Source organism: Numida meleagris, chromosome 11, assembly GCF_002078875.1.
Source record: "Numida meleagris isolate 19003 breed g44 Domestic line chromosome 11, NumMel1.0, whole genome shotgun sequence".
In the NCBI taxonomy this organism is placed as follows: Eukaryota; Metazoa; Chordata; class Aves; order Galliformes; family Numididae; genus Numida; species Numida meleagris.
The window spans coordinates 9,817,486-9,830,973 of NC_034419.1; the positions used below are offsets into that span (position 1 = coordinate 9,817,486).

Genomic DNA, 13,488 nt, shown 5'->3' on the forward strand with positions numbered 1-13,488 from the left:
GCTCAGCTCCAGAGAAACCCCGGCAGGGACAGCGGGTGTGAGGTGGTGGCACCGGAGGGACCCGTGGTTTCACATGGGTTGGGTCGTGGTGGCACAAAGCTGGCTGTAGGAGCCAGGTGCCATTGTCTGTCCCCGTCCTGCTCCGCCTGCCAAGCGCGGCAGAGAGCAGCGCGAGGTGCTGAGCCTCAGCCCCTGGCCGCGCTGGGAGCGAGCCAAATCGGGGCCTGCGGAGCATGTAACCTCCTTCTGGCAGGGATCTGCGTGCCCCTTGTAAAATGCAGCCACCTCTGGGGTGGGTCGTGGCAGCTGACGGATCTCACAGTGATGGATGCCGGCCAGAAAATAAAGGGCATGTTGATTTTTTTAAGGAGGCAGAATGTAATTGCTAAAGTCAGTAGTTGCTCGGGATTTACGCCTCATCCGTATGGAAAATGTCCCAAGAGCTCTCTCGCTCCTGCTCGGGATTTATGGTTTAAAGTCTCCTCTGGAAAGTGGGAAGTCCAAATCTCATTTCTTAGCACACCGGAGGGACTTCTTGGTGCTGGAAAGCCACATCCCTGAGGACTGGTCCTCCTGCACTGTGCCGGGTGGGGGGAGGAAGGCTGGGGAGAGCTATGCTGGCACCACATGGGCATCGCCACCTGGGGCATGGCTCTGAGCACAGTGACACCGACTGCTGGGCATGGAGGCTTCTGACCTGAATGCTGGCTTCCTTCTCACTCCAGACCCTAGTGCAGCATCCTCCCCAGCTATGAGCCTTAGGATGCTAATCTCTGGGCACTGTGGAACAGCGTGGATTTGCTGGAGCCAGGAGACGCCACCAGGCTTGGCAGTGAGCTTGGGAACCGTGCCTCCAGGGGTTTTGCTGCTCTGGGTGAGATGTGCGCAGCCGCATCCCAGGGTTGGTACCCGGCTCCCAGAGTACCCTACCTGGCTCCTGGTGTTGCCGGGCTGCCCTGTGTGCTGGGCATGGGCCTTGCTGGGAAGCAGCCCCAGCAGGCGCAGGAAGGCAGGTGCTGAATGGCAGGCATGGGAGGACAGGGTGTGTGTATAATGGTATTAACTGGCAAATTGCTGGCCAATTAATAACGCTAAGTGGCACGAGTCTCGCCTCTGCTGTCTGCTCCCTCATTGCTTTTGTAAGTGGGCTTGAAGGGAGGCAATGAGACAAGGCATGTCAAGGAGACTGCCTGTTCCTGGCCAGCTCTGTTAGCTCGGTGTGTCTGCTCTCCTTGGGGCTCCTTCAGAGGAGGAATTGGGGTTTTCTGCCCCAAATGCTATGCCGGTGGAGAGGAGCAGGCTGTGCCATGTAGTGGGGACGTGGCACTGGTGGGTGCCACCAGCCTCATGCTGCCCACTCAGCACGACTGCGGTAAGGTGCCTGTCTGCACTTCCCTAACGAGGCAGTGTGCTGTTAATGAGCTAATTGTTGGCATAATTATTTATCGAGGTGGTGTCAGCATCTCGGTGGCGGGCGGGTGCTCCTCGTGGCCCTGGAGTGCAGCTGTATTTGTCGTTTCCCAGAGAGTTTGTTGAGACAAAGCAGAGAGGAGTAAGCACCATAAACATTTATCCTCTTGCATATTCAGCAGCTGATGAGGTTGGGGAAGCTGCAAATTGGAGTGCAGAGAGAACAGAAATTGCGTTGGCTTCCAGGGGCTGCCAGGGCTTAAATACCTTCATGGTTTGTGCTCGGGGCTTGGGCTGTGTTAACCCCTGTGCTGCTGCCCTGCTCGGGGTGGTACCAGGCAGAGGTGGGCACTGTGCCTGCCGATAAGCATATGCTGTGGGTTTGCCTGGGGCTGTTCAGACCAGCTCTGGGCTGGCTGATGGCCTGCAGGGATGCTTGCAGCCCCGGAATGCAGGCTGGAGAGCTAATTCTCCTCCCCACTTCTCCTTCCCACCAGCAGACATCCTTCATCCCCTCATTCCTGTTTTTGGGGATCAGTGCATCTTGCATGCTTGGATGTCCCCAAGCTCCTCCAGTCTAGAGAATGATGAAAAAAGGGGTCAGGCGCGGAAAGGAGTCAATCTGTGGCCATATCCTAAACCAGGCACCAGAACTTAGAACAACTGAGCAAGCCAGGCTGCATCTCCAGACTGCTTTAGGAGGCCGAGCGTACCCAGCTGGAATCATTCCTGTTTCTCTGTGGCTAAAAGGATGGCACAGTGCTGACTCCTGACTGCAGCCTGGAGCGGGACTGCTGGCCTTGGGGCTGTACGGTGAGCCTGGGTGGGATGACCATGTCCATGCTTGACAGCCCAGGGAAGGTGCAACGTTTCTGAGAGCTGTTTTTGGGGTGTGGGATGGTCAGGGCCTCCAGTTTTGGGGCTGTAGTTTCCCCTGCTCAGGTCTCTGTGCTGGATGGAAGCGGTGGGGCTGTTGCTTTCAGCAGCCGGAGCTGCTTAGTGCATGTGTGTGCGTGGAGCTTGGGAGCGTGGCATTTTCCCATATGTTACATGCACATGCTGTATGGATTTAAAGCCCCTTGGGGACTGGCATGCATTTGGAGGCAGTTGCTTGCCAAAAACCTCTCCCCTTTAAATTCAAAGTTACATAAGGAGCCTCTTGAAGTGTAAAATGCTGTGGCCCGAGCAGGCTGCCTGCTTCTCCAGGCACTGTGCCTTGGGGTGCCTCCCTTCCAGCCCCAGCCGCATGCACCGAGGCTCTCTGCGGCCGCCCAGGATTTGGCCAGAGCTCCCTCTTCCTCCGTCAAGTCCTGCTTTGGTTGTGGAAACAAGGGGATGGGTTTCATTCTGAGGTCCGTTTGCTATTAACCATGATTTCGCCCTTCGCTCTAATGCTGACCAGTGCAGGAAGAGACCAAGCCACATCTGCCAGGAGATGCTGGAGAAGGGTGAGCGCATTGCACTGCCAGCGCTGTGCCCCTTCCGTGCGTTGTGCCCTTTTGGGACACAAGGGGTGAACAGGGAAACGCAGAGGTGAGGAGCTGTGGCAGAGGTCGCCTGTGGGTGTATGGGTGGAGTGATGCAGCAAGACCACCAGCTGGTGAGGAGTATCCCCATGCCCAGGTCTAGATCGGGAAGGGGGGCAGCTGAGCTGTGTCCTAGCCTGTGTTGTTCCTGGCGTTGCGGAGCTTGGACTGCAGCTGCTTCACGCCAACCAGATTGGAGGCCTACTGGCCGGAAATGTCTGGGCTGGCTGGGACAGGAGCTGCCTCTGTGGCCCCTGCTCCATCCTCCCATGGGGATGGAGGTCGGTGTGAGCCCTTGTCGCTCTCTGACACACCAGAAAGCTCATCTCTCTTCTGTTCTCTTCCCACAGCCGCTGCAGATCGATGACAACTTCTGTGGCCAGGATTTTAACCAGCCGCTTGGTGGAACCGTCACGATCGAGGGGACCCCCCTTTTTGTGGATAAAGAGGATGGGATGACCTCGGTGGCTGCCTACGACTACAGAGGGCAAACCGTCGTGTTTGCGGGCACACGGAGTGGGAAGATCAAAAAGGTAGGAGAGCAGCATAGTGAGGGATGTCCCCATGCTGATGGGGAGATGTCTGCTTGGCTTGGTGTCCCTGTGGTGCAGGGTGGACTGTGCCTCTGTCATAGTATCAGCTTTGGTGTGTTTGGGTAGCATGCACTCCCACTGCTCCTCTCTGCCGAACAGTTGCACCAAACTTCTGTCTTATGGGAGGGCTGTAATACAGAGATTGTGTCCTGGTACTGGGTCAGCCTGTCCCGTTGTCTCTCAGAGCTGTTGATTTGCTCTATAGCTGTTGTGGGACTGGCTCTGCCTGACCAGGCCCATGTTGTTTTGCCTTTGACCTGGGAAGGGTCAGCAGAGGTGGGTGCTGATGTCTCCATTGCTGTTGAGGGAAACGTTTAGCTGGGTTGGCAGCACTGGCTTGTCTGAAGTGGGCAGGATGGAGCTTCTCCTCTTGGTTCTTCGTGGGCTCAGAGTTGCTGTAACTGTTGTCCTTGCATCTTGAATCTGATCAAAGTGGGGTCTGAAGTTGGGGTTTCTGCCCCAGCTCTGGAGGAGCCCTTCACCACGGGGGTGATGAGCTGTGCCCTTACTGCTGTGATGGGGATTTCTCCAGCCTGGTTTGATATTCTCACACCTCCTCTGTCTGAGTCAGCATGAGGTGCCCTGCCTTGCAGGGATGGGTGCGTTTTTCAGGAGATGGTGGGCTGGGAAGGCTGGCTCTGTGCTCCGCCTATACTGGCCGTAGTGTGGTTTAGGTTTTATGCTGTGCTGTATGTGGGAGCCAAACTGGTCTGAGATGTTCCCTTGGCAGGAGAGAGCCCTCGGGGGCTGCGGAGTGATCCAGCCTGGCAGTACCAAGCCATCTCCCAGCGTGGGGGAGACTTCCCCTGTGCCCCACCACTGCACAAAGGCTTCTTGTTGGTGGCAATTAGCAAATTGCTATGAGTGTGTATTTCTCTGTCTGTATCTCCACAGGGCACGGATTTCCTGTTATCATAACATCGTTCCTATAATTACAGCCGTACATGCCCTGTGTAAACATAGCTCACATTAACAGCATCCTCAGCCAGGCAGAGGCGTAGCAAAGGTCTTGGCGTGGTCCTGGCAGGAGGCAGGAAGAGCAGGGCTTGGCTGAGGAGTCCCAGCACCCTTCCCAGGGCTGGCCCTGCGTTTGATCTGCTTCTCCTTATCCATGCTGTTTAAAACAAAACCTTTCCGTACATCTCCTGGGAGCAGAACACCAGGCGGGAGCCAGAGCTTGGCTTCGTGGACCTGTTCTCAGTAGGCTGGGGTTTGGAATAATGAGTGGGATTTGGGGTGAGCAGGGTGCTGGCGGTGCTCTCTGTGCCCAGTGTGCCCCGCTGGGGTAGTTCTCTTCCCGTGGTGTCGGCGCCAGGCTGCAGGGAGCTGATGGAAGCAGCTCATCCTCCCTTCCTGATCGATACGGGGCCTGCAGGGACCGGCGTCGCGTTGCTGGCGGCTTCTCCTTCTGCCGAGCTCCCAGCGGGAGGTTTTAAATAGCCCGTGCCAGCACAAGGGATGAGGATGGAAGGAAGGAGGGTGTGGGAGGAGGGTTCACAAAGCCACGGGGACAGCGTTACGTCTTCTGTCCCTTATTTATCTAGAGAAGATGGCAGTTGCTTTTTATGTGGAGGATGTGTTTTTTCCTTCCCTCCATTTTTTCCTCCTTTTCAGTTTTTCCCTGACCCTTGTGCTGTCAGAGCCACTTCCATGTGACTGTCAAAGGTGGGTGCCAGGCCAGGTGCAGGCTGCGTGTTCGCTTTGGATGCGAGGTCAAAGCTGAGGCCGGGACTTGGAGCCCAGGTGTAGCTTGAGCGGCTTCCTCTTCTGCAGAGCTTCCCTGTTTTTGCTGGTTTCTGCCCATCACTGGTGTGTCCCAATGTTCAGTGGCCCCAGAGAGCCAGACGGGGCCTACAGGGCCTGAAGGAACGGAGCAGGAGCTCAGTGGGCCATGAACAGGTGGGCGTCTGTCCTGTCCCGACACGAGGACTCCAGGCAGGTTTTTATCCCTGGCAGATACTGATGTTGGGGTGAGGGTTGATATTCCCTGCATGGCCTCTGCCCCACAGCATAGAAGCTTTCTGGACTCTGAGCACCATGCTGAGCCCTGGGGGACCAGAGCTGTCCTCAGCTGTGACCTTGGGCTGTGCAGCCCAGCCTTTCTGCCGGGCAGGCCTGCAAAGCGCTGCCTCAGCAGCTACCTGATCCCGCTGCCTGGCTGTCTGCGGGGCCGTGGTGAGGGGATGGCTGTGAGCACCTCCCCGGGTGGTGCTGACATGTCACCAGCTAGGGGATGGGGTGCTCAGCAGGGTGCACAGCTGCTTTGTTTTTGGGTACTCGGATGGCAGCATAGGGGGTGGCAGTTTAGGGCTGGCACTGCAGTCCCAGGCTGCTGTAAGGTTCTCCAGCCGCCTGCCCATCTCCTGACAGTGGTGGGCATCCCTCTGCTTGCAGCCCCTTGGTGTTTCCTTTGTCCCCTTGGCAAATGCCCGTGTTTTGGCTTTGTGTACCCTGAGCATTTCTTCCCCCTGCTCTCCTGCAGGCCCCGATGTCTTTACAGGAAGGCACCCACTGTGTCCCTTCGCATCCATACTGCTCCCGCTGGAGGATTTGGTTAGACCCTACAATAACACAGCAGTGTGCTGAGAGCTGCGGCACGGTACAGACGAGCACTCTGTGCTCCCCATCCCCAGGAATGCTGCCGTGCATGCCAGTCAGACAAGGGGACACTGATCGTGCCATCTGGGCCGGGGTAAGGTCAGGGCAGAGTCACTGCTGTGTCTGGATTTTCCTTGGATGGCAGCTCCCATGGCCAGCATTTGTCCAGGCTGTTGCATGCAGACAGAGCCTGCCTTTGTCCCCTGGAAAAGCCACGCGAGCCTGGCTTCCCTGCGGCGGCTGTGAGGCTGCAGGGCAGCACCTGCCACCACCGCAGCTGGAGCCTGCCCTGCCCTTTGCCTCCAGACACCCCTGTTCCACGTCCCTCTATCCCTGGGCTGGCTGAAACCATCCCTTTAAAGGGGAACTGGTTTCCCAGAACAGCACTGCGCATGGGGTTGAGTTTGGAGTCTGGGCTGCAATTGGAGCAATGTGGAGGCTGGGGTTTGGGGGGAAAAGGGATGTGAGCACCGTCAGAATCAAGGAATGTTCCCAGAAGTGGGAGTAGGTGGCTGCAGGTTGGCAGCAGGAGGGGGTTGGGCTGGGGCAGAGGGGCATCGGGTGGGATGGAAGCGTGGGACCACCGTGATGCTGAGCGAGTTGCAGCCCTGCAGCTGCCTGCTCCATGCTCGCATCCCACCAGGCGAGCAGGCACACGGTTATCTTTGGATGGCGCTGAGTTATGCGGAGAGGCCAGGCTTGGAAAGCCCTCAGCCCTCGTGCTCGCTGCCCTTCGCCAGCAGTCATGGGGTTGTGTTGTCTGGGGAATTTCTGCCGCTGCCAGGATGAGTAACGTGGGGATGACTCTGGCCGTGTTGCTGGTGTTGGATGTGAGCCACTTCCTCTCCACGCTGGAGTTCGTTCTGTGGGCGCGTCACGGACCCGTCCTTGTGCCCTGTGGTGTGCCGGATGGGGAAGTGACACAGGGACATGAACCTGGAGCACATTGCGTGGGGACTTCTAGAGGAAATGTGAGCAAGAGCGGCAAAGTTTGCTTCCCGGCATCTGCCTTGTGCCTGGAAGTCACCAGTCTTTGCCTCTCCCGTGGCTTTGCTGATGGTGCTCCAGTTGTGCTTCTGCAGAAGGTCTGAAGGTGAGCACAGCCATGTGAGCACTGCATCAGGCCGAGTGCCCTTGCTGCCAGCATTTGTTTTCCGAGGATCTCTTTGTCTGACTCTGGCTGCCCAGTTGCCACTGTAATCTCTTTAGCTCCTTCCCTGTCCTGAAAGCAGATGGCCTTGGGTGCTAACGCATCAGGGCACATCCCTGCTGGGAATTTGCTCCCCCCTGCAGCTCGTGCTCTCTGCAGTGTGTTTATCCTCTCCCACGGACAGCACAGCTGAACTGGCCCCGTGTCTAGTTTCTTTGGCTTCTCCGCTTTAACAATAATAACAAAAAAAAATAAATAAACTCTTTGTGCTAAGTGGGTCATCCCTATCGGTGCACAAACACACGCGGTGCTCGCTTCTCCTGGGCAGGACCTGGGGACCTTGCAGCTCCTGCATGGGGAGGAGCGCTGGCAGCCCACATTCAGTGTGGCCGTTTGATGGGCACTGGGAGGCTGGGGCTGGTGGGCTACAGGGCAGGGCATGGTGGGTGGCAGGAGAAAGCTACAGGCTGGGGCTTTGCAGGAATTTCCCCATTGCTTGCTGACACTGGGCTGGGAAATCATGTTTTTGCTGCCTGGGGCAGCACTGGTGCTTTCTCCCCTTCTGATTTTGCTTCTAAAGAATGATTTATTTTTTTTCCCTCTAAGTGTTTTAAAAGCAAAACCTCTTCCCATTGTGAAAGCCCCTCTGCTTTCTTCCTTTCCTTCGTTCCTCCAGCTGTGTCGCAAGTCAATAATTATCCCCTCTGGGTTGGCAGGGAGCACAGGGCATCTGCTAGTCATGTGCTGGGTATTTTGGTGGATGGCTGCTTTGCTGGCTGCAGAATTAGTGCTGGGGGATGCTGGGGAGGGGAGATGTGGGTCTGGAGGGGGCAGGAATGTCTCCTACATTGGGGCAGTACCTGACTGCTTACCCTGTCCTTGGCAATGGAGGCTGGCTACCTGCTTTGGGGAGCGTCTGGTGACCTTGTGTCTTTTGGACTTGTGTAGATCTCTGTTGGGTGCCAGGTAAGGGCAAAGTCTCCCAAGAACTGTACCCTGGTGTGGGCAGGTCTAGGCTGGTGGCTGGGTCAGGCTGTTGGGGCAGCTTGTGAGTTGAAGCTGGGCTGCTGGTTTCCAAATGCCTGCTCTGCGTCTTGCTCTCAAGACAGCCAAAGCAGGGTAGAGCTGCACCTGGCCTCCAAGTGCCCCTTTGCGTGGCTGGAGACCACGCTCCTGACTTCGGGAAGGTTTTTCGTGGGGCTAGTGTCCTCCTCCCAGTGATGCCCTGGGCTCTGTGTTACAGGTACTTGTCAACAAAACTTGAAACAAAACTCACTACATCTGGTTCTCCAATCCACAAATCACCCGGTGGAGGTCAGGGTCCTCGTGAGGCTGCAAGGAGAAAGCACGAGGCTCCCTGCCTGGTGTTTGTCCCCGTCCCCGCCAGCCACGCGGCTCCTTTCACATTGCCTCTGCTTAGCACTAAGGCAGCTTAAGCAGCTCGTGGCTGAAAAGGGGCCCATTGTGTCCGCGCGTGTGAAATCCAGCTCCCGGAGAGGGCTCAGCTCCCCTCGTGACCCCCGTGTCCCCATCCTGCAGGGAGCTGGCCCCTTGCCCTGCTTCCATGCTGTCCGCCTTCTGCAGGGGCAGCCTTTGTGTCCGCTGTGTCACACAGAGGTGCCACGTTTGTTGCTACCTGGGGTGGGTATTGGAGTACCTCTGCAGCTGCCTGCTCCATACCTCTGCAGTGCACTGGGGGTGCTGCAAGGCTGGGCCCCTCCGTGTATTCCTGCTGGTTCAGCGAGCGCAGCGGAGCCGAGAGAGCAGCTGGCCGCACCGCACAAGGGCCTTTTGTTCCTGCCGCCTCTTCCCTCTGCCCTCTCCCGCTCCATCCCCATCCCATCCCTTGGGGACCCTGCTCCCCGCCGTGCCTGCAGCTCCTCGAGGCTTCTGCAGCAGCCCCAACCCCATCGGGGAGACGGGCGCCGTGTAGCGCGCGCCTACGTTCCTCCCCAATCAATAGCGATAATTTTATTGCCATGACAAGGTAGCCAACGGTTGCCAAAGTGCATCCATCAAATACCTCTCCGCCGCTCCCAGCCCCCTCGAGAGCTCTCACCAGAGCTGTTAAGTGCCGCCTGTTTTAATCAAGGTGGAGGCGGCAGCGCTGCCCGTGTACGTGGCTGGGGTGCGGGGAGAGGGTGCGGAGCTCAGGAGGAAGGGGCCCCTGCTGGCCTGCGACGGGCTTTGTTGAGCTCCGCACAGGATGTCTCATTGTTGGAGGAAACAATTAGAAATTCATCGTGAACTGCCGGCCTCTGGGACCTGCTGGGGCAGCAGCTGCTGGCTCCGTCCTCGGGTGACTTTGGGGAAGGATGGGGCTGAGCCCCGGCTGCCCTCCTGCCTCTTGCAGGACGCTCTGGGGTGCCTGCCCCTCGCACAGAGGATTTGGAGGGGTTCCTTCCCCCAGCCCTGATGCTCCAGGCTCTGTGACTCAAGCCATAACTCTTCCTTTTTCCCCCCCTATCTGCTCTGCAGTCAGCACAAAGCCGGCAGGTGAGGAGACAGAGAGAGGAGCCGGGCGCGCTGCCAGGTGGGGCCGTAGCCTGGCTCAGACCTTCCCAGCAGAAAGCGCTGACTCCGTGCGGCTCCATGCAGCCCCATCCGTCAGCCGGGCACGGAGCATCGAGCTGGGCATGGGCACCCTCGTGCAAGGTGACTTTGGAAGGCAGGAGCTGGAGGAGGGCCTGTGTTTCTGGTCCTTTCTTCATTTCCCTCTGCTGGGACCAGGCTTGGGGGACCCAGGCTCACTCCAAGCTTGGTGGTTTCCTTCCTTCCCTATGGACTTGGTTTAGATGATGCTAACCATCTTTGTGCATCTCCCTGCCCATCGTGGTTGTCCTAGAGGGGCTGTGGCTGTGGTCGTCTGCTGCGGACCTCAGTGATGGCCCCTTGGGGACATGGCAGGGTGAAAAGCCATCCCATTGAGATGGAAATGAGCTGGGAGGCCCCTGTGCTGTCAAGGCCCTCCTGTTGGAGCCATTGTGCCTATTCACAGGCTTGAACACTGACTAATTTTAGCATTTCGGGTGGAATAATGGCCCCAGCCTCCCACCAAAGGCAGCAGAGAAAAGAGGGCACGGGGAGCCCCAAAGGCAGCGATTAGTGTGCTGGTATCCAGCCTGCAGCCACAGCTAATGGTGCCTGAGGAATTTGTGTAGGAAACCTGTCAGGAGTAGAGATGTGAGGACAAGGGACCTGGACCCCATCCGCCCCTTGGTGACCTCTGGAGCCCGTCATCCATCCCGATGTTTTGAAACCCGTGGGGTTGTTCAGTGTCACTGGGCACAGTGCTCGGCCATGGGCAGCTCAGGGTGTGCTATTGCTCGGCCTCTGCTATGCCTTGCCCCTGGTAATTCTGGGCTGTGCTGCTCTGAAGTCGCGGGGAGAGGATGCTAATGGTGGCGATGGGGGAGGTAGGGCGGCAGGAAGGTGCCCTGTGGGATCAGTGCTGGCGGTGAAATAGAAAAATGTGTGGTTGGGTGCATGCATGAGCTGCAGGTACCACCTCTTCTTCCCATCTCCTTCCTACTAGAACGTTAACACCGCACACCCTTGGTCTGTGTGCGAACTTGGAACAGCTGTCGTCACGGAGCATCCCCGTGGCAGCGAGAGCAATTGTCTGCATGGGAAGCAATAGCGGGAAAGTTTTATTTAATGGACGCTTAGTTCTTTTAATGCAATTTAGCAGCTGGATATAAAGAAGAGAGCCAGCACCACGTGACAAGCTGCCTCTCTGTAGATGGAGATTAGACCGTGGGGAGAACCCTACGGAGCAAAGCTGGATGAGCTGAGAGCGCTTTCGTTTCGCTGTGCTCGGTGCTCCTGAGGGCAGCATCCATTGGTTGCTGGTGGGAGCTGGGGGAGCATCGTGCCCGTGGCTGTCCCTGTAAGAACAGCAGAAACAACGCCAGGCTGACAAAGCCGTGTGCTTTTTATTAGCTGCAGCTGTAATGATGTATGTTGGATTGCTCTCCTACGTTGATAAAATTACCAGACCTTGAACAAAGGGAGAAAAAAGTCTCTCTGACCTTGAAGGTGGTGGTTCACTTGTCTTCATTTCATTCCCCTCGGCTGGGGATACGGGTCAGTTTTGGGTGCTATTTATAGTGCACTTGGCTCGATGGTTTTCTTTACAAAGCAAAAGGTTGTCACCTTTGTTTCTGATACTGTGGAGAGGAGCTGCTCAGGGGAAAAGGAAGCATAAATGAGATTTTTTTTTCTGAGTGTTCCCCTTTGTGGCAAAGCTTTGCAAACTGGTAAGGCCAAACAGCCCCAGACCAGCACGGGGGTGTAACTGGGGCTGGTGCTGCCCAGTGCTCTGCTGTCAGAGCTGTGACCGGATCCAGCACAGCCAGGCTTCCCGTGCTTAGTGCCTTGCCTTGCCTGGCGCAGTTGGATTTGACTGAAACAAAGTGTTATCCAAATTCTTCCCCTCTCCCATCCCACAAGAAGAGGGGCTGCGCTTCCCACCTCCGCTGGGGCCGCCTGCAGGCAGGGGTGGCATCACCTGCCCGTGCCTGCATCCCCCTTCTCCAGGCTCGTTTGTAATTGACAGACTCATTGAAACAACAAATGTTGCCGTAATTTAATTTTCAGACAAACAATAGTCCGGGGACAATGTTAAATTCATGAAACTGGCTTAATGTGATGAAATTTAATGAAGCAATTTGCGTGCTATCCTGGGCGCCGGCGCTGTGCAGGGCCGTGGCTGTGCGCGCCTTCCCCTGCTCGCCCGTCCCCTGGCAGCTCCAGGCACCCCTGGGGACGAGCTCCACATGGGACATTGGGGATGGCACTGCGTCCCTCCGGGTGGGCCCTCTTCGGGCTACAAGCCAGGGGAAGAGTGAGTCCCTTGATGGCGGGGGGAGGTTTGCCTGAGGTTGAGCTTGCTCTTGGGCTGCAGCATCCCCCAACTTTGGGCTGGCAGACTGCAGCCTCAGGTGCTCGAGCGGGGATTTCTACCACGTCCACCGTCCCTCAGGCACCCTGACACCAGCACTGCTCGCACTTCTGCCATGTTCTGACTGAGGTTTCCCTGCTGTTTTCTTCCCCTTGGTGATTGACGCAACCCTGTGGATCTTAATTACGTTCCGGCATCTGCAGAGTGAATGCTCGCAGAGCTGCTGGCTCACTTGGCTTTGCCTCCACTTGTTGTTTTGGGGACAGCCCCATGTCCTGGCATCCTGGAGGCTGTGACTCCAGCAAGTCTTCTGCTGGGTGCCGTGACCACCATGGCTGGATTGGCACCTGGCTTCTCCTTGGCTCATCTCACAGTGAACTGGTAGCCATGAGTGCAATGGAAAACATTGTGGAGAAAGGGTAGTCCAGTTTTGGTGCGTGTATATGTGTGTCTATATGTATGTGTGTACATATATATGTATATGTTTTTCTTTAAAAGCTCCCAAAGATAGGCCTGTGTCCTAGCCAGGATGGTTGTGTCTGTAATCAGCTGTGGGAAGCGGTGTCTTAGCACGACTTGCACATACATGGAGCCCTTTGGAAAGGCCGCACAGCCCCAGCGTGGCGTGGTGACCTCTGTCTCTCACGTCAGAACATCCTTCCTGCTCCCCACACTGCATCCCAGCAATGAGGAGCAATAAGCAAACTCCTTCAAAAAAAGAAAAAATACCCGCTCAACAAAGCTACACCTCGTGCATGGCCTGTGCCTGCTGTGATGCTGTGGGGGTGATTTCCACCCAGCTCTGGGGAGAGGAACTTCCCAAATTGAATTCTCTGTTTATTTCCCCAGGGCTTCCCCGTGTTACTCTCCCTCTCTTTCTGGTATGTTTATGAGCCTCAGGGGATCTGTTTTTACGCTCAATGTTTAAAATTAAAGATGTGTTTCTCTTCTAGCAGGTGAGATAAACGCTTTGTGTCTTAGCTCAGGGTTTCCTTCCCCTCCTAAACCTGCATGGGAGAACTTGGGGGGCTGGAGCACACAGCCTGGGGGCCTCCGGTGCCCTCCTTGTACCCCCGTGCACAGCCAAAACCTGCTGCTCGGAGCCTCGGCTCCCTTTCTCCCTCCAGCCTTGTCCTTTTGAACCTTTCTGCCTGACAGCTGCTCATGCAAGCTGTTGAAACAAGAGCTCCGCTTCACTTTGGAAATGGAAGCGATTAAAAAGCCTGCAACCGGCTCCAGCCCTCCCCGACACCGTATCCGCCCAGGTGCCTTTGGGGGCTGTCTGCTGGGGAGCAGCAGTGCTTGGCT

General features: G+C 56.7%; 1 protein-coding gene across 4 annotated transcripts in view; it reads left to right on the forward strand.

Moving 5' to 3' along the window:
• PLXNA1 (plexin A1) overlaps positions 1-13,488 on the forward strand; it is a 95,349-nt gene that overhangs the window by 12,389 nt on the left and 69,472 nt on the right. For all 4 annotated transcript variants that reach the window (XM_021409168.1, XM_021409171.1, XM_021409169.1 and 1 more), the window contains exon 3: positions 3,287-3,469. In XM_021409168.1, the coding sequence (XP_021264843.1) occupies positions 3,287-3,469 (183 nt within the window). The remainder of the gene's footprint in view (positions 1-3,286; positions 3,470-13,488) is intronic.